The 23,958-nt window shown below is 48.4% G+C and overlaps 2 protein-coding genes and 1 pseudogene across 5 annotated transcripts in view; 1 reads left to right on the forward strand and 2 right to left on the reverse strand.

Annotated features, from left to right (window-relative positions):
• Positions 1–9,626, forward strand: part of SLC5A10 (solute carrier family 5 (sodium/sugar cotransporter), member 10) — an 89,167-nt gene extending 79,541 nt beyond the window's left edge. For 2 of the 4 annotated variants that reach the window (XM_006901195.1, XM_006901197.1), the window contains 6 exons: positions 785–892; positions 5,936–6,086; positions 8,584–8,752; positions 8,896–9,111; positions 9,357–9,414; positions 9,520–9,626. In XM_006901195.1, coding sequence (XP_006901257.1) covers positions 785–892; positions 5,936–6,086; positions 8,584–8,752; positions 8,896–9,111; positions 9,357–9,414; positions 9,520–9,626 — 809 coding nt within the window. Of the gene's footprint in view, positions 1–734; positions 893–5,935; positions 6,087–8,583; positions 8,753–8,895; positions 9,112–9,356; positions 9,415–9,519 lie in introns of all 4 variants that reach the window. The other 2 variants (XM_006901196.1, XM_006901198.1) reach the window with 2 other exon arrangements.
• On the reverse strand, positions 3,211–5,735 carry LOC102863630 (annotated as a pseudogene).
• A 958-nt stretch (positions 9,627–10,584) lies between the features above and the next one.
• The window catches only part of GRAP (GRB2-related adaptor protein), a 29,317-nt gene continuing 15,943 nt past the window's right edge, over positions 10,585–23,958 (reverse strand). Inside the window, 5 exon segments of the mRNA XM_006903638.1 lie at positions 10,585–10,592; positions 10,757–10,966; positions 10,969–10,993; positions 11,289–11,457; positions 19,323–19,445. Of these exon segments, the coding sequence (XP_006903700.1) occupies positions 10,585–10,592; positions 10,757–10,966; positions 10,969–10,993; positions 11,289–11,457; positions 19,323–19,445 (535 nt within the window).

Consider the following 23,958-nt stretch of genomic DNA (forward strand, 5'->3'; position numbering starts at 1 on the left):
AACTTCCTTAGTGCCTCACCATTAAGCACATTACCCTCATGTGACCTGACAGTAAGAAATAAACAAGTAATTCTAGGGGTGGAAAAGGATGAGGAAAAGTGATAGGAGTGTGGTGACAGAGGAAGCATGGGATCTAGGGAAAGATTCTAGGGAAGCAGCATGTGCCAAGGCCCCAGATAGAAGTGGGTGGGAGGTTTGCAGGAGGAAGGGAGGGCAGAGTATTGGAGCCCAGTGATGAATCAGAGCACTATCAGATGGGAGGTACTTCTGGGGGATGGAAGACAGCCTGGACCACAAGCTGCGTGTGGTTCATTCTGGGTGACTGCAGAATTCTGGTCAGGATGTGGCATGGCCTTGAAGTTCTCTGGAGGCCAGAAACACCACTGGCCTGAAGCCTTCTCATCCTGGCTGTAGTATCTGAAGGAGGCCAGGTGGGGGCATGAAGGGATGGCAGTGGCACTGCTTGACTCATCAACTGGAGGGATAAGTGACATGACAATACACAAGTGAAGGCTGAATACTGACCTTGGGCCTCTCAGCCTCATGCCCCTGTGGGGAGGATGGCTAGGACTGAAGAGGAGAGTCCAGTGGGGACTTCCTGCCTACATGGGGCCACTTGAGTGGCACCCTCAAGCCTGGCAGGAATCTGTGATGGATGTCAGCAGGCAGGAGGAGTCAGGAGAGGAGCCTGACTGAGAGAGAGGTCCACAGCCTGGCACTGGCCAGGTCCTGAGTGTAGGGAGGCATGGTGTGGCAGTGCTGCCTCAGTCTTCCTCTCTTGCAGATGACGTGGGCTGTGTGGTGCCCTCTGAGTGCCTGCGGGCCTGTGGGGCTGAGATTGGCTGCTCCAACATCGCCTACCCCAAGCTGGTCATAGAACTAATGCCCACAGGTGAGGCTGTCTGGATGTCCAGAACCTTGGACAGGCTGAGTAAGAGGGAGGCAGAACTGTGGGCCCAAAAAGGGGAATGTGACCTACAAAGTTCTTATATATTTCCCCTCACATTGGATCCCCCCACCTCCCTAACACCCCACCATCAAACTGTGCAACCCCATGATTACCCATCCTGTCCATCCCCACCCCCACCTTATATCTTCATACACATTCTACTAGTTATCTTTCTATCTCTACAATAATGGTCTTATACAATATTTGCCCTTATGGGACTGAGTTAGTTCACTTAGCATAATACTCTTCAGCCCCGCCAAAGTTGTTGTTATGTGCTGTTGAGTTGCCTGTGACCCACGGCAAACCTGTGTACAGCAGCTCAGAAGCCTGCCCTGTCCTGAGCCAGTCTCACTAATTCTGACACATCTACCCCCGCTACCCTAGCTACTGTATCAATCCATCTCATCCAGGGTCTTCCTCTCCTGTACTGTCCCTCCACCCTTCCTAGCATCATGTCCTTCTCCAAGGATTGGTGCCTCTTGGCTGCATGCCCAAAGTATGTGAGATGGAACTTCAAAATCCTAGCCTTCAAGGAGAAACTTGCTTTCACCCTCTCCAAGACAGACCTATTTGTTTTCTTGGCGGTCCATGGTATGTTCAAGATTCTTCTCCAGTGTCACAACTTGAAAGCATCGATTCTTCTTCTTCTATTATCCCTTAGTCATTGTCCAGCTTTCTGATGCATAGCAAGGAAGTGTGAAGACCATGGTACACACAGGAATCAGATCTATTACACTTGTGGAAGGAATCACTGGAGAAGTTCAATATCAGCAGTGAAAACTAAGCCAGGTGCTGAGTGTGGAACACACCTCCCAAGTTAGGTAGTGATTTACAAAATCATTGCTCCTCCATGCTGCATAGTATTCCATCATGTGAATTTTTCATAATTTCTCAGTCCATTGATTGTGGATGGACATTTAGGCTGTTTCCATGTGCTTGCAATGGTGAATAGCGCTGTTATGAACATTGGTGTACAAGTCTCCATTTGTGCCTCAGCTCTCATTTTCTCAGGGTATGTTCCAAGCAGTGAAATAGCTAGGTCATAGGGAATTTCTATGTTCAGCTTTCTGAGGAAATGCCACACTGGCTTCCAGAATGGTTGTACCATTTTACAATCCCACCAACAGTATGTAAGAGTTCCTATCTTGCCGCATCCTCTCCAACATTTATTACTTGCTGCCCTGCTAAACTTTGCTGCTGCTACTGGAGTGAGATGGTATCTCATTGAGGTTTTGATTTGCATATCTCTTATTGCCATTGATTTTGAGCATTTCTTCATGTGTCTGTTTGCCATTTGAATATCTTCCTCTGAAAATTTTTTTCATGTCTTTTGCCCATTTTATAATTGTATTATCAGTCTTTTTCTAGGGAAGGCTGTGGAGGCCCTGTAGAATTCTGTAAACTTTTGATATGAGACCCTTGTCTGAAATGGTATAGCCAAATATTTTTTCCCCCAATCAATAGGTTTTATTTTTACTCTGCTGGAAAAAGTTTTTGATGTACACAGGAATTTAATCTTTAGAAGGTCTCATTCATCAATTTTATCCTCTCCAGATTGCGCATTTCTCTGTACTTGGCAGTCTCTTTATATCATATACTAGGCCATCTAAGCTTGATCCCAGTTTGTTTCTGATGAACTTTATGGCTTTGGGCTTTATTCCCAGGTCTCTGATCCTCCTTGAGTTGATTTTTGTGTATAGTGTGAGATGTGGATCCTCTTTCAGCTTTCTGCAGCTAGCAGCCCAGTTTTGCCAGCACCATTAATTGAAGAGGTTGTCATTTCCCCATTTGAAAGGTTATATTTCCTTGTTGAGTATCAGTTGACCATAAAGAGTTGGATCCGTTTCTGGGTTTTCAATTCTGTTCCATTGGTCTATGTGCCTGTCATTGTAGCAGTACCATACAGTTTTGGTTACTACCACTATGTAGTAGGTTTTGAGGTCAGAAAGTGCTATGTCTCCTATTTAATTTTTGTTTTTCTAAAGTGCTTTGCTTATTCATGTCCCCTTTCTCTTCAAATAAACTTAGCAATTTCCCTTTTGATCTCCTTGAAAAATGAATTTGGTATGCATTGGGACTACATTGAACCTATAGATTGCTTATGGTCATTTTCACAATATTGAGTCTTCCTATCCATGAAAAGGGAACTTTTTTTGGTTTCTTTTTGTCTTTTATTTTGTCTTGCAGAAATGTTTAGTGGTTTTCTTTGTATAGAAAGTCAGACACGTTTGTCTGTCCAGGCACTAGACCTCTCCTTCACTTCAGGAACTATGGAATTTTCCTGTTACACCTTGGGCTAGTATTTGCTTATCATCTTGCTGCATCCAGAAATCCACATGTGGAAAAGGCATTCAGGAGAGCGATCCTGTGTGAACGGACCCTGCATTGTAAATGCTAATTATTGGTCCTCCCATCAGAGCTCAGGCGGCATGGAGCTTCTCCAGCCTTCAGTCTTTGAAGGAGGCTCTGTAAATCTCTGTAATTTTTATGTTGATGATAATGCCATAAATTATTGGAAAATGGCTTTAATTTTCTTCCTAGTCATTTAATTCTGTCACACATAATGTCACTAGGTGGGTGTCATTATCTTGTCTGTCAGGTTCACTGAGAAATTGCTGAATGTGTTTCCATGACATCTGTCTGTCATCACTGAAGCCACCACAAGGTGCACTTCCAGACTGTTGCACTTTGTGAGCGTGGGAAAGGATTTAATGGAGGCGATGATCAAGGGGACCTGGGCTTTAGTGTTTCCCCATTACCTGTGTGCCTCAGGACCACAATGTGATAAGTGGTGGCATCATCAGAATCCAGCACGGAGATGGAGCACCCTTTGGGGAGGCCACGGAAAACTCTCTGCTGAACATACAGAATACCCTGAGGTCCCACTTGTTGAAAAGACAATAAGAACAGACTCTGAAAGTCTGGCTCTTTCTTCCGGTGTCAGATGGGCACAGGCAAGGCCCCAACAGGCTGGGCAGCCACACTTGCCATCCCTCAGCCAGCAGCAGCATCACAGATGCAGCAGCCCAGGAAGGTTCTGGAGGCAGAGACCTCCCCAGCCTGGGCTGTCCACTGCCCCTCCCGCCCCTCTAGCCACCTCAGGGCGCTGCTGGGAAGTAGAGTCTGCACAGAGATGGTGAGGATCTGCTGGGCCAAGGATTTCTTTAAAGTGATAAAGAGCAATGATGCCAGTTTTAAAGACTAAGGCATGGCTAATTTAAGCCATGGCCATTATTTTCGTGCTTTCAATAGTTTTAGATGCCTGTGAGAGTTGGGCAATCAATAATGAAGACCAATGCCTCTGAATTGTGTTGAAGGGTATTGAACATACTGAGAACTGCCAAAAGAACAAACAAATCTGTGTTGGAGGAAGTGCACTCAGGGTATTGTTAAAGGCAACGATGGCGAGACTTCACCTCACACTCTTTGGGCATATTGTCAGGAGTGGCCAGTCCTTGGAAGGGGACATTGTGGTTGGAAGAGTGGAAGGTTAGCAAAGGAGAGGAATCCCTTCAGTGATGTGAATGGACAGTGACTGCAACATTTGACTTAAGCACAGGAGATGGTGAGGCTGGCGTAGTATCTGCTGTCCACAGAATCTCTGTGAACTGGAGTAATCTCAATAGTGCCTGAGGACAAGTGTGCGCTTCCTCTCCCTCCTCCTGCAGAGATGAGGCCCAGACAGACAGAGTGCCTGGAGCTGGTGTTGGTTCTCAGCACCATTTGCTGGTGGAATTACTTGGCATACATCACTTCCCTGCTCACTATTGTCACTTGTAAATTGGAGATGATGACTCCTCCTACCCCTCAGTATGGTTGCTGGGATTAAATTTAACAAGTGCCCCTGCAAGACTTGGAAATGCTGTGAGTTCTCCCCGCTGAGCCTGGCGTTTCTCTTCTGTTTTGGAAAGACTCTCTAACCACCCAGCATTGAAACCCAACAGTCATTCAGTAAATGGCCCGAGACACAGTCTTTTTCTAGGTCTTAAGATCCCTATTGGAAAAACCCATCATCCTGAGCAAGAGAAAGAAGATGGAGAAATATTTTGGCGAGAATGGTGACATAACTCACCCTCCCTTGTCCCTTCTCCCAGCCAGTCTAAAGAGTGAACAGAGTGGCTGGAGTCACATGGCCAGTAGATGAAGCACCTGGCACTGCCCTGGCCATCTTCAGGGCTTAGTCCGTGAGGGCTGGGGAGCAGGATGTCTCAGGCTTATCTGATTGTGGGGGTGGGAGTTGGAGACAGACAGACAAACTGCAGGGGTGGAGGAAGACTGCAATATGTGTAAGGAAAAGTTTGGAGACAGGTTGGGACCAGAGAGGATCAAACATACTTCGCATCCTGTGGTCCCCACTCAGCCTCTGGAGTCTGTGACTCCTAGAAGCTTTGCATCGCTGGACCTCCTCACTCACATATGAAGACCCCTACTCTTTGTGGTACTGTTTTATCCCCTTTTGTGGACTGTATTCCTCATCCATAACACCACAAAAAAGAAAGTATGTGCAACATGTTGAGATCCCAGACCCCTGGGGGCTAAGGTTTGGCTTGTGAGGTGTGGCTGAGGTGAGCCTTACCCAGAGCTGGCCTCTGAGCAAAGGACTGCTGCAGGCTTTACTCTGGGAGGTGTGCTGTGAGTCCACACAGAAGAGTTCATATCCTTCTCTCAAGTGAGGTCATGGCTCTGAAAGTGCTTTGTCAACTGCAAAGTGCTTTAGAAGTGAGAGGGCTGACATTGACCAGAGCAGCCAGCTGGTAATTGCGGTGATTACTCTTACTGCGGGCATACTTCAGGCCCAAGCTGCAGATCCGGAAGGCAGTCTAGCCTTTATAGTCTCCTACCTTTGAAGGGGTAGGGGTACCCCTTCCACAACCTCCTACCCTCCTGCCTGCACAAGGATTCAGCCAGGTCTGCCTCAGAGGCAGTGCGGGTGGACAGCGAGGTGGTGGGCTCCGGGTCTCTGCAGCTGTCCCCTGTGCCCTCCAGGTCTCCGTGGACTGATGATTGCAGTCATGATGGCAGCTCTTATGTCCTCTCTGACCTCCATCTTCAATAGCAGCAGCACGCTCTTCACCATGGACATCTGGCGCCATCTGAGGCCCCGCGCTGGCGAGCGGGAGTTGCTGCTGGTGGGCCGGTATGGCTGGCAGGTGCTGGGACCCTGGCGGCTACGGCCCTGCCTGCAGTGGGCTTTGAGAAATACCAGGAAAGAGAGGAGAGAAAAAGCTCAAGAATCCTGTCTGCCTCACTTCTCAAATCGCTCTGTTCCCCAGATCCTTACAGAGGAATGTGGCCCTGCTCTGTGATGCTGACTTCCCTCCGCTGAGACCAGTCACTCCTGCACTCATCCCAGGCATTGCTGTCTTTCTAGAGCTGAGCTGTCACTGTCTGATGACTCTGAACTGCTCCTGAAAGGGTCTTGTTGCTGCTAGGACCCCTGTACTCCTGGCCCTAGGGAGCCCTTGCATATTGAATGATTCACCCTGAACAGTCTAGACTCTCTCTGTTCAATGGTCCCCTCCTCCTTGAAATCCTCTATGATAGCTCTGGAAGAGCCTTTCCCCACACTAGACAATGGCAGACTCCCATGCAGCAAATGTGAACTTCAGGTCTAATGTGACCACCTACTATCCTCTCCACTCAGGCACTCTATAAGGGCAGGGCTGCCTGATGGCTCCTCCCAGTTTAGAATCCTAGAGGAGTCTCATGGTGGGCAGGGATGTGGGTTTATTGCTTGTTGTTGACTAGCCATTGGCACTCAGAGGGGCCACCCTTGGCTGCTCTGGGTGCTAGCTGGCCTCTGTTGGGATAACTCTGCAGGACACACCCATCTCAGGCAGCATGAGCTCCTCCCTCCACCATGTAGAATGCAAACACACCTTATGTTTCTGGCACTTGCAGTTTTCTGCTCTCCCCAGTGGCTTGTAGGCCAGAGGAGCCACTACTCAGTGACCCTTGCTGGTCCCTCTCAGTCCCCTTTGCTCCAGCATCCTAGGACTAGGGCCTTGGACTCCTGTTTCCTATGTGCCAGGTACCAGTTCCTCTGAGGCATTAGGACAGCTACCAACACTTCCAGACAGTCCTGTCCAGTGCAGGCCTTGTCCCTCTGGCCCCTTGTAGTTCCCACCCAGTGGTCCTCTGTCCACTGCCTGGCCTCCTGGAGGCATGCTTTTTCCCTGCAGCTTCTCAAGCCCAAGCTCCTGAGCTGGTCTCCCCCAGTTCATCCACTGGGTCCCCTTCCTTTGACTGTCCTTCACACCTCCTCTGCAAAGCGAAGTTTCTCCAGGCCTCACCAGCCTTGCTCTCAGAACCCTGTAGGCAGGGCACCAGCTCTTGGATGGGGAGGGGATTCTGGCCTTTTATGGGTCCTTGTTCCTGTCTCCCAGTCCAGTGCAAGGGAAAGGGCCAGGGCTGGTGTTAGTGGGGTTAGCACCTCTCCATACTGAACCTTTAGGATAGGCCCCAACACTTGGCACTGAGACACCATGCTCAGCTTCCTCCTGCCTCAACCATCTGCTTCCTGGGCCTGTTCTCTGATAAGGTCTAGTGTGACCAATCAGACTCTAAGGAAAATGGCCTTAGAAGAGGAGCAGTGGAGCAACGTCTAGAAGCTCCTTTGAACTGTGTGTGTGTGTGTGTGTGTGTGTGTGTGTGTGTGTACACACAAGGCAGGCAGGCAGGTGGACTGCCTGTCCACCAGGCTAGGGATTAATTAGCTTTAATTAATCAGGGAACACCTCTTTCCTCCACCTCTGCCTCGGGCCTGGAAGGAAAGAAAAGCAGGTGGGAGAGAGGACCAACTTGGAAGATAATTTGCTGCCCCAGCCATTGTGACTGTCTCCCAGGGCCTTACCCCTCTTCACCTCAGGGGTGAGAGATGCTCATCTAGGGTGGAGCAGCTTAAGCTGAGGACCCCTAGCTAGCCCCATACCTTTCCAAGGCTTGGAAGCTCTCTTTTCTAGGAAACCAGCCTGTATTGCAGGTCTCCTGTAGGCTCTACCTGGCCTTGGATGCAGAGTGATAATTCCATCCACTTTGTTGCCTCAATCCTGAGCTCTGGTAGGGCCCATGCTGCTGGTCAGGTCAGGGCCCAAGCCAGGGCCTTCAACTTGGGGCCTTGACCACATGGGCTGCAGGAAAGAATGTGTGGGGCTTGCTGTGAAAAGTTTCTTTCCACCCAGGTGGGGACAGGCAGGAGTGGAAAGGAGAGGTAGCTGGGCTGTGGAGCAGCACTAAGTTCAATTTTTTTTTTTAAAGTCCAATTTCTAACCTAAGCACAGGCCTGGCCTGCAGCTAGCATGGGCTGATATCAAAGGCTGAAGGATGGACAGAGGGCAGGGTGAGGAGGCTGACCTGGCCTGGATGGGGGCACTGCTTCCTGAGTCCTTGCTGTGGGCTCAGCCACAGCTCCTCCTCCTGGCACTTCCTGGGCCAAAAACACTACAAACAAGTAAACAGAGGAGCTCAGAGGTGGCAGTGGGGTGGCAAGGTGCCCTGAAGGAGAAGATGGATGCCTAAGGGGGGCCCTGCACCAGTGATGGTCAGGGAGTACCAAGGTGGTCATAGGTGGCTGGGGGACAGAAGGAGGCTGCAAGCTCAGCCCTCCCCCACCCCACTCCCTGTGCTGCCCCCAGGCTGGTCATTGTGGTTCTCATTGGCGTGAGCGTGGCCTGGATCCCCATCCTGCAGGGTTCTAACAGTGGGCAGCTGTTCATCTACATGCAGTCAGTGACCAGCTCACTAGCACCCCCTGTGACGGCAGTCTTTGTCCTGGGCATCTTCTGGCAGCGTGCCAATGAACAGGTGGGAGTATGGTGTGGGAGGTAGGGAAAGGGTGTGGGGTGCCCTATCAGCCTTTCCATTCCTAATGCTCCACCTACTCCCTGTGCACTGAAGGGACCCTATTCTTTCTCATCCACTTCACCTGCCCTCCCCTTCTCTCCCAGGGGGCCTTCTGGGGCCTGATAGTGGGGCTAATTGTGGGCGCTGGACGGTTAGTCCTGGAGTTCTTGCACCCAGCACCTCCGTGCGGCACCCCGGAGACGCGGCCAGCTCTGCTTGTCAGCATCCACTACCTGCACTTTGCTGTGGCCCTCTTTGGACTCAGCAGTGCTGTGGTGGTGCTGGTGAGCCTGCTGACAGCAGCTCCTCAGGGAGCTCAGGTGAGATTTCCATCCAGCTCTACCCCCAGAGCTTTCATAGCTCATCAGTGCTTGGTTCTGACTCCACACCTTAAATGCTCAATTTCTGACAGGCTTTGGCTCTGATACCTGATGCTCTCTAGTCAGGATTTTTCTAGCCCTTGACCCCTAACCTTAGTACTTACCCTTGTCCCTTTTCTAACTCAGCTGCCATATTTCTACCACTGACCCCTGATCCTGACTGGATCCCCCTGCCCCTCTTGCAGATTGAGAATCTTACTTGGTGGACCCTGTCTCAGCCCCTGCCCTTGGAAGCCAAAGCAGGTCAGTTCCAGAACCTACATGTGCTTTCTTCCTCTGCTGAAGAGCAGAGGTGCCAGGTGTGGCCCTGACCCCCTCATCCATCTTTTCTCTTTTTGACTTTTCCAGGTAATGGCTCAGTGTCACAGAAGTATGCTTTCTGGGCCAGAGTTTGTGGCTTCAATGCCATTCTCCTCATGTGCGTCAACATCTTCTTCTATGCCTACTTTGCCTGATAGGGCTACCAGGGCAGACTTGGGAAAGCTTTGCCCAGTGCACAAGGCCACCCCTTCCCTAATGAGGAATCAGACCCTTCCTTGTGGGTTGGCCAAATCATCCAAGCCAGAGTCTTCAAACTAGGAGGGCTTAGGGAAGGGGAGAGATAAAGAGGCAAAAGAATAGATTTTTCAAAAATAATACCAAGGTTGTTATAATTGGAAAGAAAATGAGATTTCTGATGTCTATCCTTTACAGTTGCTCTGCTGCTTTTATTGGTTTATTTTAAGCCTTTTATTTTACTACTTGGGTCCAGGGCAGGAACAGCAGCATTGCCCAGAGCTTGTGGCTAGCCCTGAGACTGCAGCTGGGCCCAAGCTGAGGAGACTTCTCACTGTAACACCAGGCCCCACTCAAACAGCTCAGAAGCTTTGCCCTCTTGCCTGTTACCAAACGACTCTCCCTCCCCTGCTCAAGAGCCATCTGTAGCTCCCACGTACAAATACACCACGTACAAATCTCACACTGATACTCATGCTCTCAAAAGTGCTAAGGCAGACCCTGCCTTCTCCTGTGGTGTGGTGCCACTGGGACCCCCACCTGCATGCCAGCTGTGTCTCCATCTTGAATATTCACCCCCTTGGCTCCAGGGGACCTCCACTATCCTCTTCTATTGTCTACCCAGCTTCCCTGAGCTCTTACTTGACCTCAGTGAACCAAGTCCCCTGCTGCATGGTTAGGGAATCAAGTCCCTCAGAAGTGCCTATAACTTGCTGAAGGAGGACGGAGGAGCATGTCTCCCTCAGCCTGAACAAATCAAGTGGCTTTTCTGAGGGAGGTCCAGGTAGGCCCAGTGCAGGGTGAACCTTTAGTGAGCCCACTGTCCAATCCAGGGTTGAATCTGCAGTGGTTCTTAGCCCTCTGTGGAGAGGAGATTGCTGGGATGGGTGGGATCTGTGGCTATACAACTTTATGATGTCACACAGCTGGGGCCAATGAGACAGAAGCAAGCAGGCAGTTCTGGGGAACTGCTTCTGTCAGTTAGGTGGTGTTTGGGGCTCAGTTTATGGTCCAGTGTGGTTTAGTGGCCTGGAGTCAGGAGCCCCAAGTCCAGCCTGTGAGACCTGGACAAGCCATATTCTCAGCCTACTCCCAGGCCTCAGTCTCTCCTGGGAAATGGTCCTGCCTTGGAAGCCCATCTGCCGTAAGTGCATTGGTTGCACATAGCTCCGTGGAAAGAAGCCAACATGCCCACAGAGCCGACCCTGCTACCAGTTGGTGTCCTGGGTCTCCAGAACCTTGATGATGTCGCCTTGGCAGAAGTTGATCTGTGAGGGGTCCTGGGCTGAGAAATCAAAAGGGCCTGAGCAAAGGAAGCCTGGAGGGACTGTGAGGAAAAGAAAGTAGGTCAGTGGACCCCATGGCCAGACTTCCCACAGGCCACACTGCGCCCCACTGACCTCCAGTTCCAGGCCTTGTTGATACCCCAAGACAAGCACTTGCATAGGACTTTCATTCTGTGCCATCCTTTTCTTTTCTCATCTCCTTTCCCATTCTGTGAACACCACTGTAGCCCTGACTGCTGGGGAAGGAAGAATGGCTTGAGGCTGGTGCTCCATTCTTGTCTTTCTGCAGAGGGGTTGGTCCTGGATATTGGCCTGTCCTCCCACCTGCCTACCTACCTCAAGCAGGGGATCCTTGTCCTGAAGGAAGATCTGCCGGCTCTTGGTGATGGTGGTGGTGCGGTAGAAGTCAACCATCTCATTGAGGGAGCTGAACTTGTCTTCCCACAGAAAGTACTTTCCTGAGGCTTTTTGTAGAACCTTGAAATGCTGCACCTGATCCCCGTAGCTGAGGGCAAGGACCAAGCTGCCTCAGGTGGGCCCAGTGCCTCTCCCAGGGCCCTGCACAGCCCAGATCCCCAGATGTTTGTGCCCCGCCCCACAACCTGGAAGAAGATCTCTCAGTGAGGGAGGGTGGACTTGAGACTCCATTGGCTGGCCCTGTGTGCAACCTTGACACACTTCTGGCAAAGGATGTCTCTGGACAGGGCCACTAATCTGGCCACTTTTCCTGTGTGACTTCACTTCTCTGGATCCCTAACTGGAAGATGCTGACTATGGTTTATTTATTCACAAAACAAATGGGCTCTTCTGTGAAAATGTGAATTTCACAGCATCTATGCTCCCACCTATTTGACATCCCTCTCAGCCCTGACATTCCATTTCTATCCCTCATAGATCTCCAAATTCCTTGGATATGGACCTTAAGAGTGTCCTTTTGGTGAGACTAAGAGGACCCTCATAAAAAACATATTGGATGCTTTCTGTCAGGATCCTTCTATGGATAAAATATTGGCCTCAGACCCCAGATTTGGCCCTAAGGAAATGCCACAAATCTCATTCTTTGTCTGTCTGCCTGCCTGCCTGCCTGCCTACCTACCTTGCTCCATCTATCTATCTATCTATCTATCTATCTATCTATCTATCTATCTATCGTACCTCGCTCCATCTCTCTCTCCATCCATCTATCCATCCATCCATCCGTCCATCCATCCATCCATCCAGTGACTCAGCCAATGGGTGTCTTTACCCGTTCCCCCACCTCCATTGCCATTGTTTGCCCAGGCTCAGATTGATTGTGCTCAGAACAATCCCCAGTACCTTCTACTCCAGTTGAGAAGATGGCCTTGCACATGCTGGCTAGCTTCCAGAGTCTGAATGACAGGATTGGGCAGAACGACTTGCCCGCACTTCCAGTCTGGGCCAGGTTCATCAGGGCTCGAATGGGGTGGTGTCTTGCAGGTTAGAGTGTGGCCATTGTGGCCTCTCCCTCCTACAAGGATGGCTGGCCTCTCTCTTGGCCCAGGAGAAGCCAGCTTTGCACAGTGTGAAAACTGAGGCCAACAGAAAGCAGAGTCATGAGCTGGCTGGAGCCACATAGCAAGAACAGATGGAGCGGGAGCCACGTCTGAGTGTGTATGTGAGCATTTTACTATTACCTTTCTCAACCGGTTGTCATCACATGACAACAGTTGCCCCAGATCCTCTAGCCTCAAGTCCAGTTGTACTTTGCAAGCTGTTTTCATGCCTTGCCTCCCTACCCACAGAGCCACACCTTAACTTCCTTGAGGTCAGACTAGCCTGGACCCACAACCCAGCAACCTTCTCCAGTCTCAGTCCCCAACATGTGGGATTTGACAACGGCAAGGGAAGCTAAGGTCTTTGGACTTATAGTGCTGGTTAACGGGCTACCCTAGGCTACAAAAGAACATCCACATCCAACCAACACAGCACTGGTTAGGACACCTGCTTTTCCCTGGGGGAAGAAGGTGGCCCTGCCAATGTCTGTCAGTGTGGAAATGGTGATTTTGTTCACAGTTGGGCCCAATGAGAACCAACCCTCTCCTCAGAGCTCTACATAAAAATCTTGTCTGAGCATTCTGGACACGGTTGTGTAGCCCAAGCTACTCTGAGGGCTGAGCCTGTGGCCCTGGAAGTTCAGACTGCTTCCTCTTCCCTGTCTTTGTCCAGGCATCCCTTCTCGCTGTCAGCCTTGTGGCTGGAGTGCTGCCTTGCTAAAGACAGAAGGTAAAGATCCGTTCAAGTATATGTCTGGGGAAAGAGAAGGGTCCTATGTTGTGGTAAAGTCAAGGACTTCAAACCACCCAGAACCTTCTCTCCACTTCGTATTTTATTATAGCTACAAAGGATTCTTCTCTAGCCATGACACAAGTAAAATGGCTATCCTCTGAAAAGCCTTCTCCAAGGCCCATAGTCAGGATTGGACTTCCTAGTCCCTTGGTCCTTTGTATAACACTCTCTTGTAAACCACTTTTCCTAATGGGTTTTATGTCCGACACCAAATTCAGGGCAGGCTAGAGACGAGTAGAGAGGTAGTAGTTGGCCCACATTATACAGACACAGCTGGGCCCAGTCCAGCTCAGTTCCGGCCTCCAGCTTTCCCAGGATGCTTTGCTCTTGGAGACTGTTCTGTTCCCTGTGACTCTGGGCTCTCCACCAAATAGGGGTCCTGACTTGAGACCTGACGCTGCCTCTACCTGTCCCCTACACTGCAAAGGGAGCTGGTTCTCACCACCATCACATCCAGAAAATACCTTCAGCCTTGTGGCCAAGGAACACAGCTGCCCAGTGCCAGGCCAGGAAATAGGTTTGGGCATTTCAACACTTAGGACTTGAGAGCTCGAGAATATGTATACACTGTGCCTCACTGGCACGGACTCACAAAGCGGCGGTTCTTTCCCTGGCTTTCATTACGGGGCCTGTAGGGGTGAAGGCTGGGATCCACAATGCTGCCAGCTCTTAATAATGGAGGCAAGGTCTCTGCTCTTGAACTCCCTTACCCAGCGACTGCTCCATCTGAGACATGTGAGACATCTCACCATTGATGACCTGCCAATTCAACATCTCTGTCAGCATCACCAAGCCCAGCCCCATGTTGTGCCCTTTGGAAGAGGGCAATTCCTCTCCTGCTGATTCTTGGCCTAGGACATACTTAGGCCCCTCAAGAAGCACTCAGATGGAGCCTCTCCAATAAGGGTCACCTTATGAGGTCCACAGACCTAGAGTAGATTGTCATGGTAGCATGTCTAAATTGAATTCAGATGACTCCTCTCTGGAGGCGGGACATTGGGATAGACGGTTCAGTCAGCTAGAGAGGATGGGGAGGAGCTAGAAGTGCAAGCCTGGGGCTGGCAAGGTAGGAAACATCTGGAGTAGGACATTTGTGTGCTTCTGTGTCTGCACAAGTGCTGGCCGTTTGTGTACCTGTGTGTCTTATGTTATGTCTGTGTGTCTGCATATGTGCCCATATCTTTGTGTCTATATGTGACCCTGTGTTTCTATATGTGCCCATGTCTGTATATGTCCTCATGTCTGAGTGTTTCTACATGTGTCCATGTCTGTGTGTATGTGTCCCTGTGTCTGTATATGCCCCAATGTCTGGATATTTGTATATATCCCCATGTCTCTGCATCTCTTTTATGTCCCCATGTCTGTGTGTCTGTATATGTCTCTCTGTGTGTCTGTATGTATCCTGTATCTTTATATGTCCCCATATCTCTGTGTGTATATATGTCCCTGTGTCTGTGTGTCTCTATATGTCCCCATGTCTGTGTGTCTGTGTATGTCTCCTTATCTGTGTGTCTGTATGTGTCCATGTGTCTCTATATGTCCTCATATCTGTGTCTATATGTGCCCATGTCTGTGTGTCTGTATATGCCCCCATGTCTGTGTGTCTGTATATGTGTGTCCCTGTGTCTGTGTGTCTGTATGTGTTCCTGTGTCTGTGTATGCCCCTGTGTCTCTGTTGTCCCTGTATCTGTGTGTCTCTATTGTCCCCGTGTCTGAGTGTCTCTATATGTCCCTGTGTCTGTATGTGTTCCTGTGTCTCTATATGCCCCCATGTCTATGTGTCTGCATGTGTCCCTGTGTCTCTATGTGTCTGTGTGTCTCTATATGTCCCCATGACTGTGTTTGTATATGTCCCTGTTTCTGTGTATCTCTGTATGTCTCCACATCTGTGTATGTCTCCATGTCTGTGTGTCTCTATGTGACCTTGTGTCTCTATATGTCCCCGTGTCTGTGAGTCACTATATCCCTGTGTCTCTGAGCAGTGTGGCTGTGTTCTTATTCTCGTCTGACCCTCACTTTCATGGAGATGAGGGATGAGCTGTTGGAGTTGCTTGAATGCCCCAGGATCTGGTTGGGCCTTGACCTGCCACTAGAAGATCCTGCCAGGCAGGTTTTTCTGGCCTAGTGGTGGTAGCAACTGCAGCGACAGCAAAGGTGATGGTGGCAGCCCAGGCAGGGAAAGAGAGGTGGGGTGGGGCAGAGAAGAGAGGAGATTAGCACTCCTGCCTAGCCAGAAAGCACCTTGAGTCCCTGAGTGTCCCAACTGGTTATGTGGGCATGCCCTACCTGCTGAGTGGTCCCCACTGGGAAGACCTTGTTTGCATCTCTGCAGAAGGGGAGGTGCAGAACTGACTATACTATAGCAGTTTAGAGAAAGATGCTGAGTGACCCAGTGGAGGAGAGTGGCCACGGGTGATGTTCCTGCTGGGCCTTTGGGACCTACGGCAGCAGACAGAGGACAAAGGGGCTGTCAGGTCCAGAGGGCCATAGACACTGTTTGGATGCTGCTGGCTGGATAACTCTGGACAAGTCACCATAGTTCTTATCTGAAAACTGGATTCCAAGTCCTTACTTCTGTCTGGTCTTTGCTGTGAGTCCTTCTCAGCCTAAAGCCACAGCTTCCTTTACTCCTACTCCCTCCACTGCTCATTTTCTCCAAAGCCTTTCTCATCTCCCAAGATTTTACAGAATTTGCATTTTGTCTGCCACCTGTGGAATGTAGGCTTGAAGGATGAAGACCTTACTGTTTTCTGAGTAATGCACAGAGTCAACATGGTGGTACTCAGCAGCTCTGTGGATCGCATGGGCTGAGCAATCGTGTGCTTCACTGAGAGTCCTTACCAGCATGGGTGGAAGCAAACCCCTTCCCTGAGGCCTGGGTCAAGTGTGGGGAAAAGAGTGTGGCCCCCATTCTGGTGCTCCAGGCCAACTCTCCTCCTTATCAAACATTGTTTCCCTGCAGACCCCAAACCTCTCTCTGATAGCTTGATTTGGCTGGCATGTGTATGAGCTGCCTCTTGTGGGGAAGGGGTGGGCAGGAATCCCTGACAGCCAGGACCACGAGGCACAGAGGCCCTCACACAGGTGTCTCCCAGCCTGGCCCTCTGCCAATAGTACCCGGGGTCCACTGTCCTGCATCCCCATTCCACAGAGGATGTAACAGCCAAGCATGGCCTGGGACTGCCTGGCTCACACAACACAAGGCCAAGAAGCAGTATGAGCTCACTCTAAGAGCCTGATTATTCATGGGAAGGGAGGCTTGAAGAAGAGTTGATGAGCCCTCAGACTGTGACACTTGGGAACAATGTAGTGATAATTACTTTAATGAGAATTTATTGAACACTTTACTATGTGCCAGGCACCAGTCCAGGCATTTGATAAGGATCTTCATTTGCAGAGTGCAGATGAGACTTGGAGAGTAACCTGCCCATGGTTAAACATCAGTGGGTTGTATGAGCTGTAAATTAAAGACCCCTTGATCACCAACCATTCTGTAAGGACAAATGGATAATCTCCTGTTATGCAATTTACAGCCTCCGAGGGTCAGCTTTGAGATGGTTCAAATTAGTTGAATTGTTGAGAGAGGATGGGACAATGGTGGGAACAGGACCCAGGAGCCTTGGCCTAGGTAAGAAAGAAGCTGACGGTCAAGGGCACCACCTGGTGGCACTGTGCAGGCCACAGCCTCTGAGCCCGTGGATCTTGCTTGTTCAGACTTTGGAAGACTTGACTTACAAGCCTTGAGAGAGAGGCTGGGGAACATTTATCAGGATTTGTTTTGGGGAAAACTCTAGACTCTTTCCTAGAACAAAATTGCTTCCCAGCACTCCTCTGCTCAAGAATTATTCTGTACTCGCTAATACTGCCCATTTCCTCTCTCATCATACAACTTTTTTTTTTAATTTTTAAAAATTTTTTAATTTTTTTTATTTTTGTGTGCGTGTACCGTCAAATCAGATCTGACTGGTACAGGAGGAGATGGCCCCTCCTTCCCCGGCAGAGCACCTGGTGGATTCGAACCGTGCACCTCTGGGATTGTAGTTGCAGCTTCTTACCACTAGGCCACCAGAGCTCCCCTATCATACAACTTTTGATATCCATACGTGCCCCTCACTGCCTACCTCTGGGTTTTTGCATGTGCTGTTCCATGTGCCTGACAAAGCCTCTCATTTCCTTATAGACCGAACTCCTACTTATGCTTCAGGGCCCAGGTCAGATATCCCCACTCTGTGATGCCTGATTCTGGTCTGGAATGATTCCACTGTAACCCCAGGGCCTTGCACAGTGGCTAACCCACAATCAGGGTATAATAAATGTAGGAGTCAAAATGCCTTGAGCAAATTCAGGAAGCTGAAGTATTTAGGTTTGAATAGAGACAGAGCTTAAGTAGGGAAGCTCCAAAGAGAGGGCTGCGGTGCTGATGAGGAGCACCTCCTGCTCAGGCTCCTTAAGTAGTTCAAACACCCTCTATCCCTGCTTTGCTATCTTAGCTTTGGGTGGGTTCCAGGAGGCACTTAATGCCACACTAGCTCACCTGGAGGGGGCTTTATTCTTGGGAATAAAGCCCAGGCTCCTCCTCTTCTGCGTCCTAGAGTCTAGATGGTGGCACTTCTTCACCCAGAAAAGATTTTGGCAAATAAGAACCCTCAATCCACCACTGAAGGAACCCAGCAGTGAAACAGTGAGGTGCTAGGCTGCTCACTGGAAGATTGGTGGTCCCAACCCGTTCAGTTGCTCTGTGGAGGAAGACATAATTTGCCACCATAAAGATCACAGCCTACAGAGCCCCGTGGGGCGGTTCCCTGCACATTGGGTCAAAATGGCTCGAAAATCAAGTTGATTGAACCTATCTGCACAATGTGGCCAGTGTAGGCAGACTGGAGCTACAGAGAACCACACACGCTGCCCCTGACTGGGCCTGTACTCAATCTCATCACTCTCACACTTTACTTCTGGCCCAGTTCTAACTGTTAAAGTCCTGTGTTTGGATACACTGTAGAAAACTCTCAAGCCATTTGCTGTGAATCACCCCTAACATCCAGGGAAGCAGACACAGCAATGGACAGCAGTGGTTCCAGAGGCCAGGCCCCTACTTGCAGCCAGTACCTGAGTGACAGCTGCGGTGGTAGCAGGGGACTGACACAAACAGTGTTTCTACTGGCAGCGGCTGGATCATATCCCAGCAGCCCTGGGTGATGGCTTAGCTGGCTTTCTTCACAGATATGCCTGCCTGTTGGATGAGCCACTGGACTTGTAGTTCACGCTGAGACAACACTAACTCCTGCCTGGATCACCATCCCAGTCTTTTCTCTGCAACCAGGGGGATCTGCTAAACACATGGATTGGCTTACACTGCTCTTCATCTCAATGGCTCCCTATTGTTTCAAGAGCCAACTCAGCCTTGCCAGGTCAGGCAGTCCCCATGCTATTGGCTTATCTGTTCCTCCACCACCTCCTGGTTTCTCCACAATAAGCTCCTGGTCGTGTGTCTCATCATGTCAGTCCCAAGAAGGCACTGTTGTGCCAGGCACTTCTGCTGTGGTCACTTGTTTCAATTCAAGCATGGTTCTAATTGCTTTAAAGAAATGAGCTAACTCTTGATTCCTTGCGATAACCCATGTGAGCAAACCAGTACAGAGAAATTAAGAGACTTGTCCAAGGTCACGCATTTTGTAACTATCAGAGCCAGAATTCCAACCCAAATGGCCTGGCTCAGAGTGGGCATGGCTGTGGGTGTGGTGAGAACTTGCCAGAACACATCCTGATGACCACCCTGTTCAATCTCTCCTGACCCTCCACCCCTGAGTGTTCTTTCCCTTGCACCTCGAGCTTCATCCCTTCCAAGAGAGGGACCTGAGGACTTCAGCCTGGGATTTAAGGCTCAAGTCTGAATCCCTCAGACTACCCCACCCCAAGCTACCTTCTCTGGGCCATACCGTGGGCTGGGTGTCACTCCCATGACCCTAGCTGTCTTTCCTACAGGGATCCTTTTCCTCCATTCAGTGGTGTCCTTTACACTGTCCTATTCCTGACCCCAGACCCCATCCCAAGGTTAGCACTCACTTAGCAGAGACAGAGAACTCCCCAGGGGAACTCTCACTCTCTCGGATTAGAAAGGTCCCCAGGTAGTTCTGCTTCTTCAGGACGTCTTCTGCCAGCTGCCGAGAAATCCACCCTGGGTACCACCTGTGGGAGAAATACAGGTGAAGGCAACAGGGTCAGATGTTCCCCAACCCTCCAGCTGTTCAGGTCTCACTGACCCTCACATTAGTCCTGAGACTAAGAGGAAATGACCACACCCATTTCAAAGATAGAGAAACTGAAGCATGAAGCAATGTACCCCAAACCACACAGCTTCACAGGCAGGAGTTGAGGCTCAAGCTCAGCTTCTTGGCTCCTGAGCCCAAGACTTTTCTACCACACATGAGGCAAACATACCCTTGGAAAAATGGTGGGGACAAAAAATCATAGTTCAATGAATCAAGACTGAACCAATCTCAGCTCAACATTTTTGTTTTCAATGATGGATATGTAATTATAGTTAGTTACATAGATATAGAAAGATAGATGATGGATAGATAGATAAATAGATGATAGATAGATAGATGCTGTTAACTACCACTCGTAGTGACTGTCTTCTAATCAGTTGGCCAAGTAGCTGCCTTCCAAATTATCTAGCACAGACTAGTGAGCAAATCCAGGACTGCATCTTTTATTTGTAACACACCTGTTGGTACCCCATCAATTCCTGGGGCATTATTATTATTATTGCCAATGCTTTCACTGCAGCTTGAACTTCTTCCCTCATCACCATTGGCTCTTTATCATATGATACTTCCTGAAATTTTTTAGTATTGACCTGTTCTTTTTTGTACAGTATTTCAATGTATCCCTTCCATCTTCTCTTGATCCTTCCTAGATCATTGGCTAACTGACTGGAAGAGATCTATATATTTTCCTGTTACCAAGAAAGGTGAACCAATAGAACATGGAAATTATCAAACAACATCATTAATACCACAGGCAAGCAAAATACTGGTGAAGATCATCCAACAATGGTTGACAGAGAACTACCAGAACTTCAGGCTGGATTTAGAAGTGGCATAGCACAGGAATACCATTGCTAACATCAGCCAGGTCTTGGCTGAAAGCAGAGAATACTAGAAGAATGTCTATTTGTGTTGGCTATGCGAAGGCATTTGAACAAATGGATCATAACAAGCATTGAGAAACAAGAGAAGTCCAGACCACTTAATTATGCTTATATGAAATTCATACCTAGACCAAGAAGCTGTTGTTTGTGTAATATAGCTAGGGTTTAAACCCAAGAAAAGTGTGCATTAGGGCTGTATCCTTTCTCCATACCTATTCAGTCTGTATGCTGAGCAAATCATTAGAGAGGTTTGATTTTATGAAGGAAAGTATGGCATCAAGATTGAAGAAAGGTTCAACAATTTGTGTTATGCAGATGACACAAAGCAAGCATGACCTGAAGTACTAGCTGCAGATAATCAAGGTCTATACCCTTCAATATGGATTACCTCTCAATATCAAGAGAACAGAAATCCTCACCATTGGGGAACATCATGGTAGATGGAGGGGAAAAAATTAAAATTGTCAACCATTTAATCTTGCTTGGATCCACAATCAACACCCTTGGTATTAGTAGTCAAGAAATCAAAAGATGCTGCCTTGGGGAAATCTGCTGTCAGGGGTCTTTCCAACAAGCTGAAGAGCAATGATGGCAATTTAAAGACTGACATGATGCTCATAGTGCTCATGATTCAAGCCACAGTCTTTGCAGTCACCTACTATGCCTCTGAGAGCTGACAATTAAAAAGGATGACAGGAGAAAAAGTGATGCATTTGAGCTTTGGTGTTGGAGGAGAGTACTACATATCCCATGGACTGCCAAAAGGACAAACCGACTTTATTTATTTATATATTTTTTGTCAACTAGAACGTTACTTGAAGGCAAAGATTGCTAACCTTCAGTTTACATATTTTGGTCATGTTCTTAGGCAATGTTTTTCCTTGGAAATGGACACCATACTTGGAAAGATGGAGTGCAGGTGGAGGATCAGCAAAGGGGAGGAAGATCCTCAACGAGATGGATTGATACAGTGTCTGCAGCAGTGTTCAAATATGCCAGGTATGATAAAGATGGTGTAGGATAGGACAGGGTTCAGATCAGCTGTTCATAGAGTTGCTCTGAGTTATACTCAACGGCACTTACCAACAACAATACAGTGACCCTGTGAACAACAGATCTAAACTTTACCTTGTCCTGCCTCATCCTTATGGCCTCCACCATGCACAAGCCCATTGTGGCAATCATTGTGTCAATCCATCTCATCCACAGTCTTCTTCTCTGCTCCTCTGCTTTTCGCAACATGTTGTCTTTTTTTCAAGTCCCTCCTGACAACATGCCCAAAATATGTGAGACCAAGTTTGACCATCCTTCCCTCTCTGGACCACTCTGGTTGCAGATCTGTTTGTTCTTTTGGCAGTCTTTGCCAGTACTCTGTGCCAACATTGCAGTGGAAAGGCATAATTTCTTCTTTGGTCTTCCTTATTCATTGTCCACCTTTTCACATGCACATGACACACACTCACTTATTGCCTTGAGTCAGAACCCCTTGTGGTTTCAGGTGAATAGAGAGGAGTGGCCTTGGGGTTACCCTGGCAACGTTCGACAAACTCTGACTTGGAGCATAACATCTTAGTTATACTGCTGACATCCTTTCTGTTTTGCACTTTAAACTTCAAAGCACATTGAAGAGAGGTCTTTGATAGCATATTTTCCCAGTGCAGCCACATGCTTTAATTTCTTGACCGCTGCTACCCATAGGTGTTGGTTGTGGTTCCAAGCAAAATGAGCTCACTGACACCTTCAGCCTTCTCTCCATCTATCATGATGTTGCCTGTTGGTCCTGGGGTGAGGAGTTTTGTTTTTCTAATGTTGAGATATAATCCATATTAAAGGCTGTAGTGAATTAGGACAAGAGGATACTGCACAGTTTAAAATCATAAAATGTGTGTGTCAGGGTTGTATCCTTCCTCCACATATATTCAGCCTATATGCTGAGCAAATAATTTGAGAATCTGGACTATATGAACAAGAATGTTGCATTAGGATTGAAAGAAGGCTCATCGATGACGATCTATCAACAATCTGCGTTATGCAGATGACACAACCCTGCTCGCTGAAACTGAGGAGGAACTCATGCACTTGCTGCAGAGGGTCAAGGACTGCAGCCTTCAGTATGGACTGAGGCTCAATGTCAAGAAGACAAAAATTCTCACCACTGGACCAATCGGTAGAAGAGATTGAGATTGTTCACAGCTTCAGTCAGCTCGGCTCCACGGTCAACACTCTTGGCACCAGTAGCCAGGAAATAAAAAACGTATTGCGATGGGAAAGTCTGCGGTTAGGTACCTCTCTAAAGTACTCAAGAGCAACGGTGTCTCTCTGGAGACTAAGGTGCGCCTGATACAGGCCATGGTTTTTGCAATCACTTGTTATGCATCAGAGAGTTAGACAATGACTAGGGAGGATAGAAGGAGAATTGACGCCTTTGAGCTGTGGTGCTGGAGAAGAGTATTGAATGTACCATGGACTGCCAAGAAAACAAACAGATTCATCCTAGAGAGGGTTAAACCAGGCTGCTCCTTGGAGGCAAGGATTCTGGGGCTTTGTCTGACATACTTTGGACATGTTGTAAGGAGAGACAGGTCTTTAGAGAGGGACATCATGCTGGGCAGAGTGGAGGGACAGCACAGGAGGGGAAGACCCTCTATGAGGTGAATTGATTCAGTGACTGGGGTAATCGGGATGGGTGTGTCAGAGGCAATGAGATTGGCACAGGATAGAGCAAGGTTTAGGGCTGTAGTACATAGGGTCGCTATGAGTCGCAAACAACTTGACAGCACATAACAACAGTCCCAAGTTTCTAATTTATCCTCTACTATTTGTGCATTTTCAGTTATAATTAATTGATATCCTAATTATACTATTGATCAGGGTTCATAAATTTGCCCATTTTTTTTCTTTGATGATCTTTATCATTTTAGATTTTATAATAAGTACTTGATTCATCTTGAGTTAGTTTTAAAAAATTTTGTGGGGTATGGGTTTGTTTCAATTTTATGCAAATAGATATCCTCTTGATAACACTATTTGTTAGAGGCAGATTTTTTCCACATTTAATGGATTTTGCCTCTTGTTGAAGGTTAGTTGTCCTTAGGTGTTTGGACATGTTTAGGTTCTCAATTCTGTTCCACTGGCCTGTGTTTCTGTTACTGTACCAGCACTGAACTGTCTGATTTCTGTTTTGTGTAGTAGGTTTTGACATCAGCCAGTGTGAGACTTCCACTTTGTTTTTCTTCTTCAGTACTACTTTGCTTATCTGGGGTCTCATCCCTTATTAAGTGGATGCTTACTTTCTTCATTCCTTGGATTGGATGGCACTGTATTTGTAGATTGCTTTTCATAGTATTGGCATTTGCACAGTGGTGATTCTTCTAATTCATAAGCATGATGGGTTTTTGCAAGAGTGTTTTGTCATTTTCTTTGTATTCTTTGTTTTCCTTTTGTATCCCTGATTGTTGTTGTTTTTGTTATGTGCCGTCGAGTCGTTTGCGACTCATAGCGACCCTATGCACAACAGCCCTAAACCCTGCTCTATCCTGCGCCAAC

This window comes from Elephantulus edwardii, unplaced genomic scaffold, assembly GCF_000299155.1.
Source record: "Elephantulus edwardii isolate Elephantulus edwardi_28Jun2011 unplaced genomic scaffold, EleEdw1.0 scaffold00314, whole genome shotgun sequence".
NCBI classification, from domain to species: Eukaryota; Metazoa; Chordata; class Mammalia; order Macroscelidea; family Macroscelididae; genus Elephantulus; species Elephantulus edwardii.